Genomic DNA, 19285 nt, shown 5'->3' with positions numbered 1-19285 from the left:
GTAAACAGGCAAAAACAGAACCTACCTCACAGGGTCATTATGAGGAGTGAGGTAATCCATGCAAAATGCTTAGCACAACATCTGGAACATCACTTTAGCGCTTGAAAATACTACCTGCTTTTACCATCAGGCATCCCAGATTACTCCCTGGGACTACGCTGCTTCCCCACGCCGTTGGTGAAGGAGACAGTGCAGGACGCTGGATGCGGAAACAGCTGCCATCTTGTGTGAGGAGTGCGCGTGTGTGTCACAGTTTTCCACTTCCTCCTGGACCCATTTCCTCTGTGAGCTCAACAGGGAGGAATCCGCAGACAAAGGAACAATTCTGGGAGAGCCCAGTCCCACAGCCAAAAGCTGTTTCCTCAGAAGCGGGTGGCCTTCCCCCACTCCCTCCTGTGTGGTCTGGAAATGGCTTGGGGAGAAGCAGCTATGGCTTCCGTGGAGGCCCAGAGCTGAGAAACAAAGTGCCCCAAGTGACGGCCCTCCTGGTGGAGGACGGGAACCTGGGCAGAGCTGATGCGAGGAAGGCCATTGAGGATGCGGAGCTTCCCTGAGCCTGTCATCCTAGCCTGACTCCTGGGAAGAGTGGCTCCCAGAAACTCCCTATGACCACCCTGTCTTCCTGAAATAACTGTGCGTCGAAGAATGGTGCTCTACCATCTCTAACAATAATCCCTACGGTTTACCAGCCTTTTCCCAGCCATTCCTCATTTCCCCCTCACACAAACCTGTGCATGGGCTTTCTAAGCCCCTTCTTACAGACGAGAAAAATGATTCTCAGGGGATTAAATAACTCACCCGATTACATACTGGCAAATGGGAGGAGTTAGAGCCCAAACCAAGTCCTCCAAGTCCCAAATTCTTCCCACTATTTTTTTGCCTTCTCTCTTCTTCATGAATGTTTCTGTGTTTCTACCCTGTGGAGTCAAATTTGTACTATTCTCTTCAGCATAAGAGGGTATTCAGTTTCCTGCAATCGCTGTAATTAACACACACAAAAGTCTTCCAAGGTGACCTCACTACCCCTGCCCTCCCTCACACAGGGGCTATATTTAACTCTTGGAAAGCACTAAGACTGAGGCATTGGCTTTGCAGCTGGGTTTTTTTTTTTTTTTTTTTTTTTTGTCCCTTTGTCATTCTTTTCCAGCCTGCATGTACAGTGGGCTTCCCTATCCAAGCTGGGACAACAGGAAGTGTTTGTCTTGGTGATAAACAATGCGAGTCCAACCAGCGCCATCTCCTTCTACATTCTGCCCACTGTTTGGCCTTCACTTGGACTCAGAGAAGTGCTTGTAAATTCAGAGGAAGGAAGGGAGATGTCCTGATGGCCCCAGCTGGGTAGATTTGCAACAACTTGGAAGAGTCTGTGGGCAGGGGAAGGACAGATTTCTCAACCCAGGAAGTGAAGGGCAGTTCTGCCAGCCTCACCTGAGGAGCTGGTGACCTCTCTGCAGAGTAAACCCAGATCTGGACACAGACAGAAGAAGCATCCTGAAGGAAAACTGGGGGAGGCATAACAACTAGATCCTCCAGTATTCTCGTTCTAGCATGCTCAGTTTCCACATGTGTAAAGGAGCTAATCCACCTTATTGTAAGACTTAATTTATGGACCGGGCGCAGTGGCTCACGCCTGTAATCTCAGCACTTTGGGAGGCCAAGGCAGGCAGATCACGAGGTCAGGAGATTGAGACGATCCTGGCTAACATGATGAAACCCTGTCTCTACTAAAAATACAAAAACTTATCCAGGTGTGGTGGCACGCATCTGTAGTCCCAGCTACTTGGAAGGCTGAGGCAGGAGAATTGCTTGAACCCGGGAAGTGGAGGTTGCAGTGAGCCGAGATCAGGCCACTACACTCTAGCCTGGGCAACAGAGCTTCCTTCTTAAAAAAAAAAAAAAAAAAAAGACTTAATTTATGTAAATAATACATGTAAATCACTTAAAGCAGAATATGTCTTATAGTAGCAATGGAAGAGTAATGGAGATACCTAACATTTACTAAGAGCTTACTATGTGCCAGACTCTGTTCCAGGCACATTCACATGTGTCGGGGCCTGTTCCCACTGGTGAGGTAGATATGCTCACGTTCCTAACGGTGTACATGAGGCACAGGTCGTTAACATGAGTGCCCCAGAGGTACACAGTTTGGAAATTGGGGAACAGGAATTAAACTCAGGTGGTTTAGGTTGCTCAATATCTGTTATCATTATTTCTCAATGTATATGTTAGAATTAAAATCCACCAACTACAAAATGTGCATCACTAAATAAATTGGCAACCGTATTCATGTGAGGGATACAAGTTCAACAAAATAGAGCATTTGGGAGCCTAGCCAAGTGAAAAATTGGGCTTCTGCTTCCTTTTAAGTACTGGGGGTACTTTTTGTTGCTTGATTGTTTTTTTTTCCAAGCATCTCTTTACCATACTGAGCCACTATAAGGCCAGACATGGTTTTAAAATCACACTAACTAGCTGTTAGACTTTATCAACTCTAGAAAAGAAAATAAAATTTGCTCCAATAATTTATTGTTCCATGTATACTTAAACATTTGCCCTGTGTTTGGTACTAGCCAAAGCTGGCAATCTTCCTGTGCTCAAGGAGCTCAGGCTTAAGTTGGGGAAAGTGACCATCATCAAAAAATACATAAGTAAATACAAAATCTTACCATGTGAAGTGCCACAGGGAGAGATACTTGCTGCTACCACGGCATAAAATGGGGGGAGTAGGTGCAATGAAGAGGACAAGGAAGGTATACCTGAGGAAGTCAGGATTGAGTGGAGAGCTAAAGAGGATGTTACTGGCTGACAGGGGAAGGGAGTTCTGATAGGCAAAAAGAATAGCTCATCAAAGTCCCTGAGTTAAGAGGCTGAAGAACAGAGTGTGAGGCCAGCCTGGAAGGAGGTGTCCCTAGAAAAGCCTGCAGGGGCCAGGCCCTGTGCCTCACGCCTGTAACCCCAACACTTTGGGAAGCTGAGGCAGGCAGATCACAAGGTCAAGAGATCAAGACCATCCTGGCCAACATGGTGAAACCCTATCTCTACTAAAAATACAAAAATTAGTTGGGTGTGGTGACCCACACCTGTAGTCCCAGCTACTCAGGAGGCTGAGGCAGGAGAATCACTTGAACCTGGGAGGCGGAGATTGCAGTGAGCCAAGATCACGCCACTGCACTCCAGCTTGGCGACAGAGCGAGACTCTATCTCAAAAAAAAAGAAAGAAAGAAAGAGAGAAAGAAAAGAAAAGCCTGCAGGGTTTGAAAGTCACAGGAAAGGCTGCTCTTCCTTTCCTTCATCCCACCCAAGCACTGAGCTCACATCTGATCAGCATACTGCTTTTCTTTCCAGGGTGACTTGCCTCGCCACTGGTACAGTGGGTCATACCCCACTAATATGCTGGTTTGTTAAAACACAGCATGCAGAAAGTTCTTTCTAAAATAATGATCAGAAATGTTCAAAGTAATGCACTGGTTCTTGCTCCAGAACAGGAGCCTTTATGAGATGGAAATTGGGTCATTTTCCTTTACATAAGAAAGGAAATTTGAGCAAATCAAAAGAAAAATTGTAGGCCCTTCATAAAACCACAGTCTCACAGTGGTCTTTTTCCATTTTTAAATGGTGCTAGTTGCATTTACTCTGACTTTGAAAACAAAGAAGGATAAGTTATCTTTGTGATCTCTGTAAAGAGGCTGGTCAAATAGTGAGGTGGGGAAAAAATAAGTTGTATATTTTCCCACTGCTTTGCATTTAATGAATTTATAAGTTGCAAGCTGTTTCCAAGCATTTTTGTACATTCCAGAGTCTGAAAGGTACACAGGAATGAGATCGTGAGTCCAAGTGCCAGCACTGGGCCCAGTTTGATAGGAGCCAATGCAGGGTTTATTATTCTTGTGGCTTGCTGAAATTTAATTACTTGTCTTTTGTTATGAACTCATTATCTTTGCGATCTCTAAATAAATCTGACCTTCTGTGCGCTAGTGTCCTTACTGGCTGCGATAAATACCTCTTGCTTAAGGTTTCACTCAGGCTGCATCAGGGATGTGAACCAGGTAGCAAGTGGTAGTACTTTTTATTGGTAGCTTAATTTCTGCTATCTAACATCTTATTTTTATTTCAGTCATGTGAGGAGAAGATAGAAAAATGATCTTACTCTTAGTTGGGTACTCACCAGGAACAATAAGCACTTAGCAGTCTAATCTTAGATATATTTTAAATAAGTTTCTAAATTTATTTGAAAAACTTTTTTGCAATCCACAGAATAATTATCCCTCATCTTGGGTTTCTAAGCCTGTCTGTCTCACTTAAAAGATTGAAAACCTATAAACAATGATTAGTCCATTTCTTCCTGTTGTATCTTTTTCTCATCATTGGAATTCACTGTACCTCCCTAAGACTCAACTAAACCAAGCAAGATAGATGGAATTTATTCGTGGTTCTAAATAAACTGGAGATATAAAGACAGTTCTGTTCTGATGCCCAAGTCTGCCAAGGGCAAAGACACGAGAGGGGGACAGCTTGGGAATTGGGAACGAAATTTTTCCTGACTAGGGACAGCAGGGACCCAGGATTCCTGGATTGTGTTATTACCCTCTGTCTAGAAGATATTGTCTCCTCATCTTGCATGGAGGGGGTCCTTGGAATGTGGGCACCCAGAGGGAACGGGCTCCGCCAGCTCCTTGTGCCACAGCCATCCCAAGCTCAGTGTCAGGGCCAGAACCATGAATAGTTCACAGGATGAGGCTTTCAGAGTCCCACATGCCCTCTTGTCCCCATACCTTCCTCCTTTGTGCCTACCACTGCACCTGAAACTCCACAGGATTGTTACAGATGAATGAAGACAGCAGACATCGAGTGCCTGAGCACCAGACACATCAGTTCATTTCATCTTCACCATGACCTTGGAAAGCAGCTACTGTGATCACCCCTACTGTTTGCAGGTGAAGAATCAGAAGCTTAGGAAAGTTTAGAAGTTTCCCCCAGAGGCCCACAGCTAGAAAATGACAGAGCTGGGAGGGGAGCCCAGATTGTCCAAGTCTGTGCTTTTAGCCACTCTTCCATGACTTATCTTAAGCATCAAGCTTTGTGTTAGTATTGTGTGAACTTAACACAAAATGCTTTTTCCTGCAACTGGTTGTGTGACCATAACTAAGTTAAATAACCTCTTGGACACTCACTTGCTACATGTTTAGTATAAAAGGATTAGACTAGGCCATCAAAATACTGGATTCATTGAGTAAATGTTCATTGGGCATCTACTGTGTACTGATTGAGACACAGACCCTGTCCTTGTGGAGCTTGTTACAACTATAGCAAATCTATTCCTATTGCTGTCTGATCAATACTTTGGTCTGCATAGTTCTGGAGAGTATTAGAAAACAACAACAATGACAAAACAATATGCAGTATGGCTATCATTTAGTGAATGCTTGTTTGAAGCATGGTGCCATGCAAACTGCTTCACAAGCATTACTCACCTAGTTTTCCAACCCTATGTGGTTGGGATCCTATTATTCTCATTTTGCCTATGACAAAACCAGGGCTCAAAATTTCTAATGTGCCCATCAATGCACAGCTCAGAAGTGGCAGTGCAAGAATCCCAATATACATGGGTCCGACCCCAAAGCCCTAGCCACTGCACTATTCTAAGCAAGACTCCATAGTCCAGCTATTTATAATCTTCAGAGGCTCCTATTCCCACCTTGACTCTCAGTTATTTCAGAAGAGGATAACTAATGATAATTTTTTAAGGAATAAGAGAGGTTTTCCCACATTCCTTGTGTTCATAGATGTCCTCTGTAGCATATTTGTTCTGGTGGAGTGTTTTGCAGAGGTTGAACCTTGGACTGCCCACATCAGAATCACTTGGAGTACTTGTGAAAATGCGAGTTCCTGGATCCGGGGACCGACCTACCAAATTAGACTTTCTGGATAGGAGGTCTGGGAACGTGCATGTTCAACAATCCCGCTGGAGGAGTCTTTTCTTACTAAAAATTGAGGTTACTGTCCCGGTGGTATATATGAGCCCTAGCAGAATCACCTGTCATATGCCTTATACCCATGTGACCTCTCCGATTTAAATTCTCTGATGTTTTAAATATCTGTGGTTTGAATTCTCTAGCATTATAGATGGAGCTGTCATCAAACCTCTGTATTCACTGTGATTGGAAGCTAGCTTCTTGCGGTGAGCTCTGTATTGTTCTGGAAGAGCCCAGCACTGGCTGAAAGGTTTCTTACATCCATGATGTATATCAGGTTTTCTCTGGGATGAGATCCCTGCTGTTAATTCAGGTATTTGCTTTCAGTGGTTTTTTTGTTTTTTTTTTCTATGAGATCTTCACAGTTGAAGCTCTGAAGTTCAAACAGGCCCAGTGGGGAGAGGGCCTTCATGCGGGAATTTCAGCCTCCCTGTGAGGGTTTCCACCCACAGGTGAAGGTATCCTCGGATCAGGAGCCCCTTGAAGTCATCATGGCCCAGAGCCCTCCATTGGAGGGCGGTGAGAGGAAGCCCAGTATTCACGTCTGCCCACCTCCCCTCAGCCCCAGCCTGGCCTCCTGGCCTCTGCTGCGCTGAGCTGGGCCGAAGTCTTCTGATGGAGCGTTCAGGTGTGGGGCCAGACAGGCCAGGGTTCAAGGCCTGGCTTTACTGCTTGCTGGCTGAGTACCTTCACTTCTCTGAGCCTCCATTTCCTCCTTTGTAGGGCATTGAAAGATTAAATGAGATAATGTGCATTAACTGTCCAGCACAGGGTAACTGCTCAGCTCCAGGGAAAGACTCTTGCAGGTTCAGTGCAAGTTGTGCTTTGCCGCATGGTTCCCCTCCCTCTGCCTCTGCTGCCTGCCAGATCCGTTCAGGTCGCAGAAACCCCGCCAGGACTGGCAGCCCCTCATTCTCCATCTGCTTCTCTCAGATGCACTCAGTTCCTTTCTTCTCCTTTGGTCTGTTTGAACTTTGGTGATCAAATCTCAGTTAAAGGAAGAGCACTTAGATGTCAAGGTCCCATGTTAAGAATCCCATCAAAGACCAGGAAGTAAACAAAAAAGGTATTACAAAGCTTGGGTGCTAAAGCTCAGGTTTTTAAATGCAGAGCACTCATGCAGAACCTAACTGTTCTTACTTTAGAAACCACTATAACAAACCTTAAATTAGAAGCGGTAGAGCATTTAGAAGCCAGAAAACTGCCACACATAGGCATTTACTGATAGCAACAAGAAATTGTTGGAACATCACAGCAAAAAGAAAGAAAGATGGAAGGGAAGAAAGAAACAAAAGAAGGGAGAGAGGGGAAAATAAAAGGAAAAAGAGAGAGACGGAGAGTGGAGAGAAAGAGAGAGGAAGGGAGGCAAGGGGGGAAGGAGGGAGGGAGGGAGGAACAGATTTAAAAATCCCAAAAAGTTTAGCAATCATTAGTCATTCACTGGGGGGCAGCAGTTTTTAAAGTGTAGCTAGGGATGAGGGGGTTGCCTGGGGGCAGTCCCCAAGATGTTTTCAGGGGGTTTGTAAGGTCCAAACAAATTCTATATAGTACTAAGACATTATATACGTTTTCACTCCCATTCTCTACAAGCTTACAGTGGAGTTTTTCAGGCACAACCTGTGATGAAGGGGTAACTTTGAAAGCTAGTGGGATAAGTATCTGTGTGTTCTTGTGTTTTAAAGATTTTTCGGTTTTAATGTTAATACAATAAATATTGATAGATACAAACCACATAAAACAAAAGCAATTTGCGGTCCTCAACATTTTTTTTTAAGACAGGGTTTTGCTCTGTTACCCAGGCTGGAGTGCAGTGGCACAGTCACGACTCACTGCAACCTCCACCTCCCAGGATCAAGCGATCCTCCCACCCCAGCCTCCTGAGTAGCTGGAACTACAGACACGCGCCACCACTGCCAGCTAATTTTTTGTATACTTTTGTAGATGGGATTTCACCTTGTTGCCCAGTCTGGTCTCAAATTCCTGAGCCCAAGTGATTCGCTCACCTCGTCCTCCCAAAATGCTGAGATTACAGGCGTGAGCCAACACGCCTGGCCCAATAATTTTTAAAAGTGTAAAAGGACCCCAATACCAGAAAGTTTCAGAATAACCGGTATAGGGATAAACAGCCCAGTGCACCCCTGAGCCATAACATCCTGTGGGAGAGCAGAGAAGTATCATGTGCTTTTGAATGGTGAGTCGTGGCTGCAGGCCACGGAAGGGCTCCCAGGCCACCTGCGGCTGCCTTCTTGCATCTGCCATGGCCTCCTTTGTGAGTAATTTCCTAAGAGAAAGTACGCATGTGTGCATGTTTGAGAGCGAGAGAGAATGCGCATTGGGACAACTGGAACAATCTCTTATTCATTTTTTCTAAGCCCCACCCAGGGTCCAGGCTGACACATAATTAGTACTCAGTAAATGTTTTGGAATTGAGTTAATCAACATTTAGTGTATTAGTCTGTTCTCACGCTGCTAATAAAGACATACCCGAGACTGGGCAATTTATAAAGGAAAGAGGCTTAATTGAGTCGCAATTCATCGTGGCTGCGGAGGCCTCAGGAAATTTACAATCATGGCAGAAGGGGAAGCAAACACATCCTTCTTCATATGGTGGCAACAAGGAGAGGTGCCAAGAAAAAAGGGGAAAAGCCCCATATAAAACCATCAGGTCTCATGAGAACTCACTCACTGTCACAAGAACAGCAGCACAGGGTAACCCCCGCCCCTCCCGCCATGATCCCTCCCATGATACGTGGGGATTCTGGGAGCTACAATTCAAGATGAGATTTGGGTGGGGACACAGCCAAGCTCAGTGTGTCTGTTGAGGGTGCCAGAGACGTTTGTTATTCCATTTGAAAAGATTTATTTGAAAACAGCTAAAATTTGGCTAAAATGATTTTAAATAATTACCTGCTTTAAAGAGGGAAACATATCCATCCAGAACCCATGTTTATGTGATATGGTGGGAGTTCAGGCCCTGGTGGCAGCAGGATCTTCAGGCACCTTTCACCCCCCAGAGCCATGCCACTCTGATCCCTAGGGATCACATAGACTTGGAATCAGTCTGGCTCTACCTCTCAAGCTGTGCCACCATCCCATAGCTGCCACAGCCTTAGTATCATCTTCTGAAAAATTAGGCATCCCAACAGGACTGCCCACAAATGTGCCCTGGGGATTGGATGGAAACACGCACAGAAAGCCCCTCCCTCAGTGCCCAGTGGCTGAGAGTGCACATGAGATAGGAGCTGTCCTTATCAGCCTTCAGCTCATTGTCAGCGAGTTTGGGGTGATGATGGATTTTGCCACAGACTGCAGCATCATGTTTTCCTAACAAGAGTCACCATCTATACATAAGATTTATGTTTAAAAGAAGGTCCTAGTGTGGTCATCTGTTCATTCCTCTCTTGTCAGACACATGAAGAGCACCCACACTGAGCAGGCCCCACACCAGATGATAAGGAAGCAGAGATTCACAGTCCAGTCCACGCCTGCTAGAGCCTCACAGCCTGCTGAGGGAGGCAGGCGCTCAGGGATCAGCACAGATCAGTGTAGTAAATTCTTCAGTGACAGCAAGAATAGCTGACTTGTGGTGAGCATTCACTCTGTACTGGGCAAGGCCCTTTGCATGCCTGGTGTCATTAATTCTCACAGCCACCCTGTGAGGCAGGTTCTGTTATTATCCCCCCTTTAAAGGAGGAAACTGAGTCACCGACAAGTTAAGTGTTTTGCTAATGAATGATAGAGCCTGAATTTGAACCCAGGCGATCTGGCTCCAGGGCCTGTTCTCTTCTGCATGATGCTGTATCTCCTCCTACACCTCCAGGCCCTGCAGCTCCGGGTCAGTGTCTCCTGTTTCCTCAGGAGGGCCCAGGGTGGGGAACAGCACGTGGAGTTAGGAGTCATGGCTGAAGCTGAAGTCCTGGCTTTTCTTCTTGCCTCTGTGCAACTTCAAGCAAGTTATTTATCTTCTCTGAGCCTTAGTGTCTTCATCTAAAAGGTAGGGGTGATCATGGGACCTACCTCAAAACTTGTTCGTAGGAGCAAAAAAATACTGTGAGTCAATATATCTCTCTGGTTAAAAGAAAAGAATGAAGAAAGCAGCTTCACTCTAGGCTCTGCCAGCTGTGTGATCCTAGAGAAGATATTTAACCTCCTGGAGCTTTAGTTTCATCCTCCATATAATGGAGATAATAAAATGCTTGATACAAGATTTAAAGGAGACAATAAAATGTAAAAGGGCTGAACACAACTGATAATGATTGTTCAGCACAGGTTATCTTCTATTATCACGCTTTTGTGCTTAGTGGGTTGCAAAGCAGGACAATACTACTGTGATGAAGCTGGTCTTTGGCTCTAAGGCAAACCAAGTCCCAAGTTACTTTTTGGGGCAGGGAGACATCAGTGACATCATGGTCTTGGCACACTGAAGTCCTTAGAGGACTCTGTGCTCTAGGATCTTGCAACTCATATGGTCCAGGACCACCAGCATCAGCTGCAGCTGGGTGCGGATCAGAAATGCAGAATCTTGGATCCCACCCCGCACCCCCTGAATCAGAATTTGCATTTTGACAAGATCCCCAGGTAATTCTTACACACACTCAAGTTTGAGAAGCACTGGTGTCACGTGGAAAGAAAGAATGGCACTGATAACGTGGAGTGAGAAGGGTTAATGTTTACTTTGGCTGTGGCCAAGGCACCGGAAACAGAAGGTTCCAGAGATTGAAGCACATGAACTGATGGGACAGGAAGGCTCTCTTTCCTGCCTCTGTCCTGGATGGCCAGGGGCTCCCGCCTGAGACCTGTGCTGAGCTTCGAGCTGCAGTGAGAAAGGACCCTGGTCAAGCAAAGCAGAGGGCAATCTGGGGCAGAGGGAGGCCTGAGAGCCCTTGCTCGGGGTTGCCTGAGCTCAGCGTTGCCAGGTGAGCCCAGGAAGGTCCAGTCCTTGGGCCAAGGCCACCTGAGGTAGAGTGGGGAGACCCGGAGAAACCCCACAGGACTAACTGAGCAGGACCCTCCCGCAGGAGCTGGGTGGCAGGGCTGGGACCGCTGAGAGCCCCTGGGTCTGCTTGCACACCCAGACCTGCCCTCTGACCCCTGCCACCCAACTGTGCTGTGACTGTGCAGCTGTGACAGTGCCTGTCCGCCTTCCTCCGCAGTGCTGGAGCAGCTGCTCCCAGAGCTCACTGGGTTGCTCAGCCTTCTGGACCACGAGTACCTCAGCGATACCACCCTGGAGAAGAAGATGGCCGTGGCCTCCATCCTGCAGAGCCTGCAGCCCCTTCCAGGTCAGCCGCCAGCAGCCTGCCTGGAGGAGCTCCACTTATGTAGGACAACAAAACCTCCCTTCACCTGACTCATGAACACACAGGAGCCCTCTGCCCCACCCCCATCCCCAGGGGCTGCCTCAGGAGGAAGGCTAAGCCCTGGACACAGCATCCAGTGCATTCCATGCAAGCTCTTGCCCAATGTCCTTGTCCACTGGGGCCCCACCTCCCCACCGACAGTCCTGGCTGTGCTCTTTGTACTCCTTCACCCCCACCCTCCACACACACACACACACCCACATACCCCCCACACTGACCTACAACACACACATCCAGCCCCTCACACAACTCAACATGCTCCCATGCTCCCCACACACCCACCACACCTGACACATGACACGCACGCACCCTAGCATATGCCCGACAGCCCCAGTAATCTGTTTCCATACTGGGCTTCTGGGCATCCTTTTCCCTGGAGAAAGAGATCCTCAATAACAGTGTAAAAACTAAAACAAACTTCGAAACCCAGTGAAATAATTTAGGACATGAATGCGCTTTGCAAAGTGAGCACTGTGTCCCATATGGGCTAGAAATATGAGTGGGGCAGGGGAGACCTGGTCCCTCCTCCTTCACAGCTGGGGGGTCCCTCTTCTTCCTCACAGCAAAGGAGGTCTCCTACCTGTATGTGAACACAGCAGACCTCCACTCGGGGCCCAGCTTCGTGGAGTCCCTCTTTGAAGAATTTGGTAAGTGACCCCCTCCCAGCCTCAGCTATGGAGCTATCCCTTTCTCCCTGTGTGTGCAGAAGCGTCCCCCGACTGGACTGGGCCTGGCTCTAACGTCACATCATTAAGTCGCTTGGGGCAAGTCCTTGGCCCCTCTGGGCTCTGTCAGCTCTGAAAGTCTAATCAAAGTCTGCCTAGGAATAGGAATTGAGCTCAGAGATTCAAGGAATGGTAGGGATGACCATGCAGTCCAAAGAAGGCGTGGCACGTTAGGGCGTTTCCTCGCTGGCCGTGCCCAGGTGATTGCCACTTGAGACACTGGGCTGAGTGGTGCAGTGGCTCAGCAGAAATGAGAGCTTGCGTGGCTGCCATGGGCACGGGAGCAGCTGAGCCAGGTGCATGCAGAGTACCTGCCGACCTAGCCCTATCCTGAGGGAAGACAGCCCTGTTCAACACAGAAAGAAAGCTACAGGTCTCCGTGAGAGAGTTTTGGGGACTCATAGACTTAGGGAGCACACTGTGCCTTTATAACATCATACTCAAAGATTTCCAAAGTACCAAAACAAGTATGATTTTATTTGATCCTCTCTACAATCCTGGAAAACAGACAAGGCAGGCATCATTGCCGCCAGCGTACTGATGAGTTTCAGAGTCATAAGTTATTTGCTTAGGGTTACTAATGGAGGGGTGGTGGAGCCTGACCTCACACTCAAGCCTCCTGACCCCAAATCCAGCCCTCTTCCCCAGGGCTGTGCTGCTCATCCTTGGCTTTCTTTGCCCCATGGTCTGTCCCTCTGTAGACTGTGACCTGAGTGACCTTCGGGACATGCCAGAGGATGATGGGGAGCCCAGCAAAGCAGCCAGCCCAGAGCCAGCCAAGAGCCCATGCCTGAGAAACGTGAGTCATGGCCTGGGTTCCCACACCGCAGGGCCTCTGTGCCTCTGGAGGAGGCAGGGGAAGCTCTCCCCTTCACGCTGGGTGCCCTCCTGGCGGTTCTGGACCCTGTTGTCTCTCTCGGGTTGTGGGTGAGGGCACAGGCAGCACCGTATGAACATTTCAATGGCCCATGATGTGCTCCCTATGTGTTTTTTTCCTTATTTAATTTTATTTTTATTTTTTATTTTGCCACCTTCCTGACTGGGAAGTCACTGTGTTTGTGCTGAGCAGGGAGAATGTGGTGAACTTATCTGTGCCTTCAGGCCCGAAGGACGTCACCACCCCAGCTTCTGATTGCATAACATAAGCCGGGCTATGGGAAAAGCTCTGGACCAGAAGTTGGGTGACCTCTGCCCGCCCCCATGGCTCTGCTGTGTAGCCTTGGGCGAGTTGCTTCTCTTCTCTGAGCCTGAGTTTGTCACCTATAGAATGAAAGACTGGAGCACATGTAGGATGCCCAACCTTGGGGCCATGGAATTAGAGCAAGGGGCTCATAATCACAACAAGCTTTATCTGTCAACTGCATAATTCATTGTCATCATCACTAGCAACGGTACCAGTCACTAACAACTTACTATGTCCTTTACATGCTGACAGCAACTGAATGAGGCTGGCACGATTGTTATGCCCATTTTACAGATGAGGAAACTGAGGCTCAGAGCAAATGAGTGATATGACCCATGTCCCACAACTCACACGTGGCAAAACAGCTGTAAAGCCATGGTTCCCCTGGTCCAGTGGCTCAGTACTCAGCTGCAGGTGGTCCTGCCTCACTAAAGAACAGGCCTCACGCTTCCTTGTCCTACTGCACCCCGTGTGTGTGTAGACGTGGTTACAGAGTAGTGCAGAACTCACAGTAGCTTCTGGTAATTCTGCATGTGCTCAGTAAAAAGTGTGACTACTGCTGTTTGGCAGTCCACAAACCTTGCAGACATTCCAGGGGAACCCCGATGATTAAAAAAATTGGGGTAAGAAGCACTGGATAAATATGCCGTCAAGTTTTGCCAGCTCTGTGACTCTATTAAAAGGTATGGCTTCACATCCACACTGCCTCCTGCCTTCCACGAGCTCCTGCCTCCCTCTCCCTCAGCCTCCCTCTCCCCACCCTACTCCACTCCCCTAGCCCTCTTTTTTGTCTCCTTACAGGCAGCCAACCTGCCTCCACCACTCCCCAACAAACCTCCCCCTGAGGATTACTATGAAGAGGCCCTTCCTCTGGGACCCGGCAAGTCACCTGAGTACATCAGCTCCCACAGTAAGTTCTGGTCCCCTTGGTGGGGCTGGGGACTTCCCCTCCTTGAGAAGCCACATCTCAGCTCCTCTGTGGAGCTGGAAGTGCAAGCCTGTCACCCTCCCAATCATGTCACCATTGACTGAGGAGAAGCTGCCCTGGGCACCTGGCCTCTTCGGTGACAGCCTGGGTGGACCAATGTGTGTGGCCCCAGGGGCTAGGGACTTAGGTTCTAGTCCCAGATCTGTGTGGCCTTGGAAAATCCCCTTGCCCTCTGGATCTCTGTTCTTCCACCCTTAAAACAAGAAAGAGGAACCAGACACACCGTGTCGGTGTGCTAGGAGGCAGCTACACAGATGACCACCACTATACTGTTCCCCCTACTAAAACTGCTAACCCAAGTGCTCCTCTCGAGCGGGTGGTGAAATTGTTTCAGTAGACTGACATCCTACAGGTGGGTTAGGTTATCGAGTCAATGCATAAAATAAAAAGCATGCGGTCCAAACCAGAGGTTGTCAGAGTAGAGTGGGGGTACCCAGGGGTTCATAAGATGATGTAGGCAGAAATATCAGAAGCTTTACTTCTATTTAGTTCAACACATCTTTTAATAAATTCCATGTAAATGTTTTGTAGTATTTATAATCTGATAATAGCATATTTTTAAAAAAATGTTTATATATACACATATACAGAAACACACATAAATATATGTATATATTTTTACTAGTAGGTGAGTGCAGTAAAATAATTTAGTGAGCACTGGTACAGGTTACCATTGAAAATCTCTTAAATGGGCCATAAAAGAGAGTCTTCGGTCTTTTCATCGGTTTCCTCCAGCATTGCAACACATGGACATTCTTTTGAGTGAAGATCAGATGAAGTCACTTGTTTGGGTAAAAGGACTAAATGTTACATATAAGAAACTATATCCTAATGTTTGGATGGCTCAGGATGAGTAGTTGAATTTGTAGAAGATACTGTTTGTGTGATGCTACTCTGTCATTCAGCAGCACAGTGGAATGTTCTCCAACCACCAAAAAATCATCAGATTTCTAAAATGAATTCTGATCGGCACAGACAGATCGGTTTTATTATGTCATTGAAAACATCAAACACAAAGTACTGCGTATAATTCCATTTGTTTTTTTAAATAGGGTGTACACACACACACACATATATACACATACATGCATGCATCTGTTTTAACAATTTTTCAAGGATATGCAAGGAACTATTAATAGGATTTTTCTGCGGGAAATTAATAGAAATATGGGTGAAGGGAACATGTTTTTTCGTTCATACTCTTTTGTATTACTGTTTGTGCTTTTTACCATGGTTGAATTTTTTTATTGTGGTAAAATACACATAAGATTAACCATCTCCACCATTTCAAACTGTCCAACAAGTGACATTTAGTACATTCAGTACATTCACAGTGTTCGCAGCCATAACTACTATCTAGTCCCCAAACATTGTCATCACCACAGAAGGAAGCCCATGCCGCTAAGCAGTCACTCCCCATTCCCCACTCCAGCCCCTGCTAACCACCAATTCACTTTCTGTCCATAAGGATTTGCCTATTCTGGACATTTCACATAAATGGAATCATATCATCTGTGGCCTTTTGTGTCTGGCTTCTTTCACTTAGCGTGTTTTCTAGGTTCATCCATGTTGTAGCATGCCTCAGAACTTCTTTCCTTTCTGTGGCTGAACACTACCCCACCATAGGGATAGACCACATTGTGCTTATTCATTCCTCAGCTGATGGATCTTGGGCCGATTGCACCTTTTGGCTATGGTGCTTGGACCAGGTAATCCACAGCCCTCTTCAGCCTTGATAGTCTCAGGTTCTGTGTTATCGCAGATGTAAAACAGCCAACTTTATTTTATACGTTCAAGGGCAGGGAACAAAGTGCTGCTGGGCCTTCAATCCCAGGTCAAGCCTATTGGCTAGATGGGGCTCCTTCACCTCCCCAGGGAGCTCACTTCCCTCTCAGACAGGGCAGAGAAGACACCTCCCAGAAGCCGCTGGAATCCTGGGGTAGAAGGAAAGGGAGGGCTTCAGGAAGGGCCGGGAACCTTGTCCAGGGAAAGCACGCCAAGCCCATCAGGGAGTATCCTTCCTCCCGCGCACAGTGTCCAGCCCTGCCAGGTGCCCTCATGCCCCCTCACCCTTCCCCACTTCACACCTCTGGCCCTGGTGAACACCCCTGTTCACCTCCCAGGGGATGTCCAGCGTCTGAGGCCTCAGAGTGCCTGCTGGAAAGGCGGGCTCCGAGCCTCACTTGGGAGATAGAACTGGGTGTCCCTGTCACTGGGAATGTCAGTGCTGCTGTCTTCAGGAAACAGATGCACAGGAGGGGCTAGGAGCCCAGAGCAGCGTTCTGAAGAGCAGTGTGCTGTGAGAGTGAGTTGGACTGGGTGAAGGAAGGCTTCCTGGAGGGGGGATGTGCACCATCCCCTGAGCCGGCACCCTCAGTTCTGATCCAGGCTCTGTCACCAGCAAACTGTGTGTGGCTTGTTTCCTTGTCTGTAAAATGGGGCTGATCTCTACCTCCCTGCCTTGTGGGAATCAAAGGAGACAATCACAGTAATAACAGCTGGCACTTGTTTAGCATATTGTGTGTGCCAGGCACTGTCCTAAGAATTCACATGCATTGTATCACTAAGCCAAGGTGGGAATTGCTCATGTCACTTTCCAGATCAAGAATCTGAAATGCAGAGACTTTTCTTTTCGAGGTCACTCAGTAAATGATAGAGGTAGGACTTGAACTCAACTCTGATTGATCCCAAAGCACATGCTCTTAACCATCTGAACTCAAAGTATGTTCCAGGGACTGCCCGTATCAAAATAACATTTTTAAAAAATTATTGAATAAATTTTCCCCAACTCATTGGAGTCCAATATATTTTCTATTTTGCCCAACTCATTGGAGTCCAATATATTTTCTATTTTTATGGATGTTTAGAATTTTCCTATTAAATAGTCATTTTTTAATGCAGATTCCTCAGCCCAGCCCACTCCAATGAACCAGAATCTCTGGAGATACAGCCCGGGCATCTGCATTTTCAAACAACTCGCAGATGATTCTGATACAGAATACAGTCTGAGACATCCCACTAACACCAGCACTGCACTGCGCTACCTGCCAGCTCCAAATGGGAAGGTGTTGTGAAAATCCGCACAGGCAGTTGTAGTCACTATTATGCGCAATATTATTATCTCCTCTAGTTCAGTTCTTCCTTTGCAGTCCCAGAGGTTTAGAAGGAAGTGAGAGGAAGGGCTGAGGTGGAAGAAGATGAGAAGGCAGAGCAGGGAGGGAGGTCTCAGCCCAGGCAGCTGGTACATTGCTCCCTGCAGTACAAAAATCAGAGCTGTGACCAACACACACACCACACACACACACACACACACACACACACACCATGCACACATGCAATACTCTGGGGTCATTGAGGAGGAGCTGACCACTCCCTGCCTAAGGAAGTCAGAGGAAAGCTCTTTGATCTGGGTCTTGATGGATGAGAAGTCCTCTGGCAGAAGAGAGAGAGCACAGGGAACAGCACGAATACGTGCCAGGAGATATGACAGCCCAGCAGGGCAGTTTCTGGTGACAGGAGCAGAGGGACTGTGGGGAGCTAGAACAGATGAGATGCAGAGAGGAGGCCCCACACCCTGGCCCAGAGCTGCTCAGAGTGCCTGCTGTCTCTTCCCTGAGGAGGAGTAGGGGTGTCAGGATCTCCCCCAGTCCTGGCCCCTGGAGTTCGCCTGCATTTCTCCAAAGTGCAGCTCTTTCTGACAACCCACAGATGGCTGCAGCCCCTCGCACTCAATTGTGGATGGCTACTATGAGGACGCAGACAGCAGCTACCCTGCAACCAGAGTGAACGGCGAGCTTAAGAGCTCCTGTAAGTACCAGGTGGGCGTCCAGATGCTGGGCAGGGCTTCTGCCCTTGCCCTGGCTGTTAGCATGCGTGTGCCCACCAGCCCCTCACCCAGACCATGGTCACCAGAGAGGCCCCAAAGCCCTTGTTTTGGGTGACCCCAGCACTCAGTGGAAGGACCGCTGGAATGAGTCGGGAGGTCTGGATCGAACCCTTTCCCTGACTTTTGATAACTGATCTTAGGTGAGTAATTTCTTTTCACTGAGCCTCAAGTTTCCTTATCTATAAAATGGAGATTTGCTGGGTTATCGTGAAAATAACGAAAGACAACAGATGTCAAGATGAAGGGGTAATGACAATAGCATAAATTTATTGAGCATGTATTGGGTGCCAAACACTTGGCGAAACACTGTCCATGCATTGGTCTCCAGATAACCGGCTGAAGTGGGTATCTCGTTTATTATGATCATTTTACTGATGAGGACACTGAAGCTTTGAGAAGGGAAGTAACCAAGATCACAAAGCAAGGGATAAATCAGTACAACAAAATGCAAAAGTAGGGGCCAGCCAGGCATGGCTCACACCTGTAATCCCAGTACTTTGGGAGGCCAAGGCGGGTGGATCACCTGAGGTCAGGAGTTGGAGACCAGCCTGGCCAACGTGGTGAAACCCCATCTCTACTAAAAATACAAAAATTAGCCAGGTGTGGTGGTGGACGCCTGTAATCCCAGCTACCTGGGAGGCTGAGACAGGAGAATCACTTGAACTCGGGAGGCGGAGGTTGCAGTAAGGCAGAGGTTGCAGTAAGCTGAGATCACACCACTGTAGTCCAGCCTGGGTGACAGAGCGAGACTCCATCTCAAAAAAAAAAAAAAGTAGAGGCCTTAGTCATTACCAGTGTCATGCCTTATGCCCATGCCTTCCTAGCCTCAGGCCCCAGTGCAGGGATGGCTGCAGAGGGGTGAGAAGGTGCTTCCCCAGAATGGCACAGTGACAGATCCTTTCCCATGACGCCTGCAGATAATGACTCTGACGCAATGAGCAGCTCCTATGAGTCCTACGATGAGGAGGAGGAGGAAGGGAAGAGCCCGCAGCCCCGACACCAGTGGCCCTCAGAGGAGGCCTCCATGCACCTGGTGAGGGAATGCAGGATATGTGCCTTCCTGCTGCGGAAAAAGCGTTTCGGGCAGTGGGCCAAGCAGCTGACGGTCATCAGGGAGGACCAGCTCCTGGTGAGTGGTCTAGCAGCAACCGTGTGCCTCGGCCTCACATGG

General features: G+C 47.7%; 1 protein-coding gene across 2 annotated transcripts in view; it reads left to right on the top strand.

Moving 5' to 3' along the window:
* The window catches only part of AFAP1L1 (actin filament associated protein 1-like 1), a 65398-nt gene that overhangs the window by 15984 nt on the left and 30129 nt on the right, over positions 1-19285 (top strand). For both annotated transcript variants that reach the window (XM_011985389.1, XM_011985390.1), the window contains exons 2-7: positions 11126-11254; positions 11896-11979; positions 12759-12856; positions 14042-14150; positions 17937-18035; positions 19032-19243. In XM_011985389.1, coding sequence (XP_011840779.1) covers positions 11126-11254; positions 11896-11979; positions 12759-12856; positions 14042-14150; positions 17937-18035; positions 19032-19243 — 731 coding nt within the window. The remainder of the gene's footprint in view (positions 1-11125; positions 11255-11895; positions 11980-12758; positions 12857-14041; positions 14151-17936; positions 18036-19031; positions 19244-19285) is intronic.

The sequence above is a fragment of the Mandrillus leucophaeus genome, unplaced genomic scaffold (assembly GCF_000951045.1).
Source record: "Mandrillus leucophaeus isolate KB7577 unplaced genomic scaffold, Mleu.le_1.0 Scaffold282, whole genome shotgun sequence".
Taxonomy (NCBI): domain Eukaryota; kingdom Metazoa; phylum Chordata; class Mammalia; order Primates; family Cercopithecidae; genus Mandrillus; species Mandrillus leucophaeus.
Note: the sequence above shows the minus strand (reverse complement) of the source record. Positions and strands in the feature narration are given on the sequence as shown.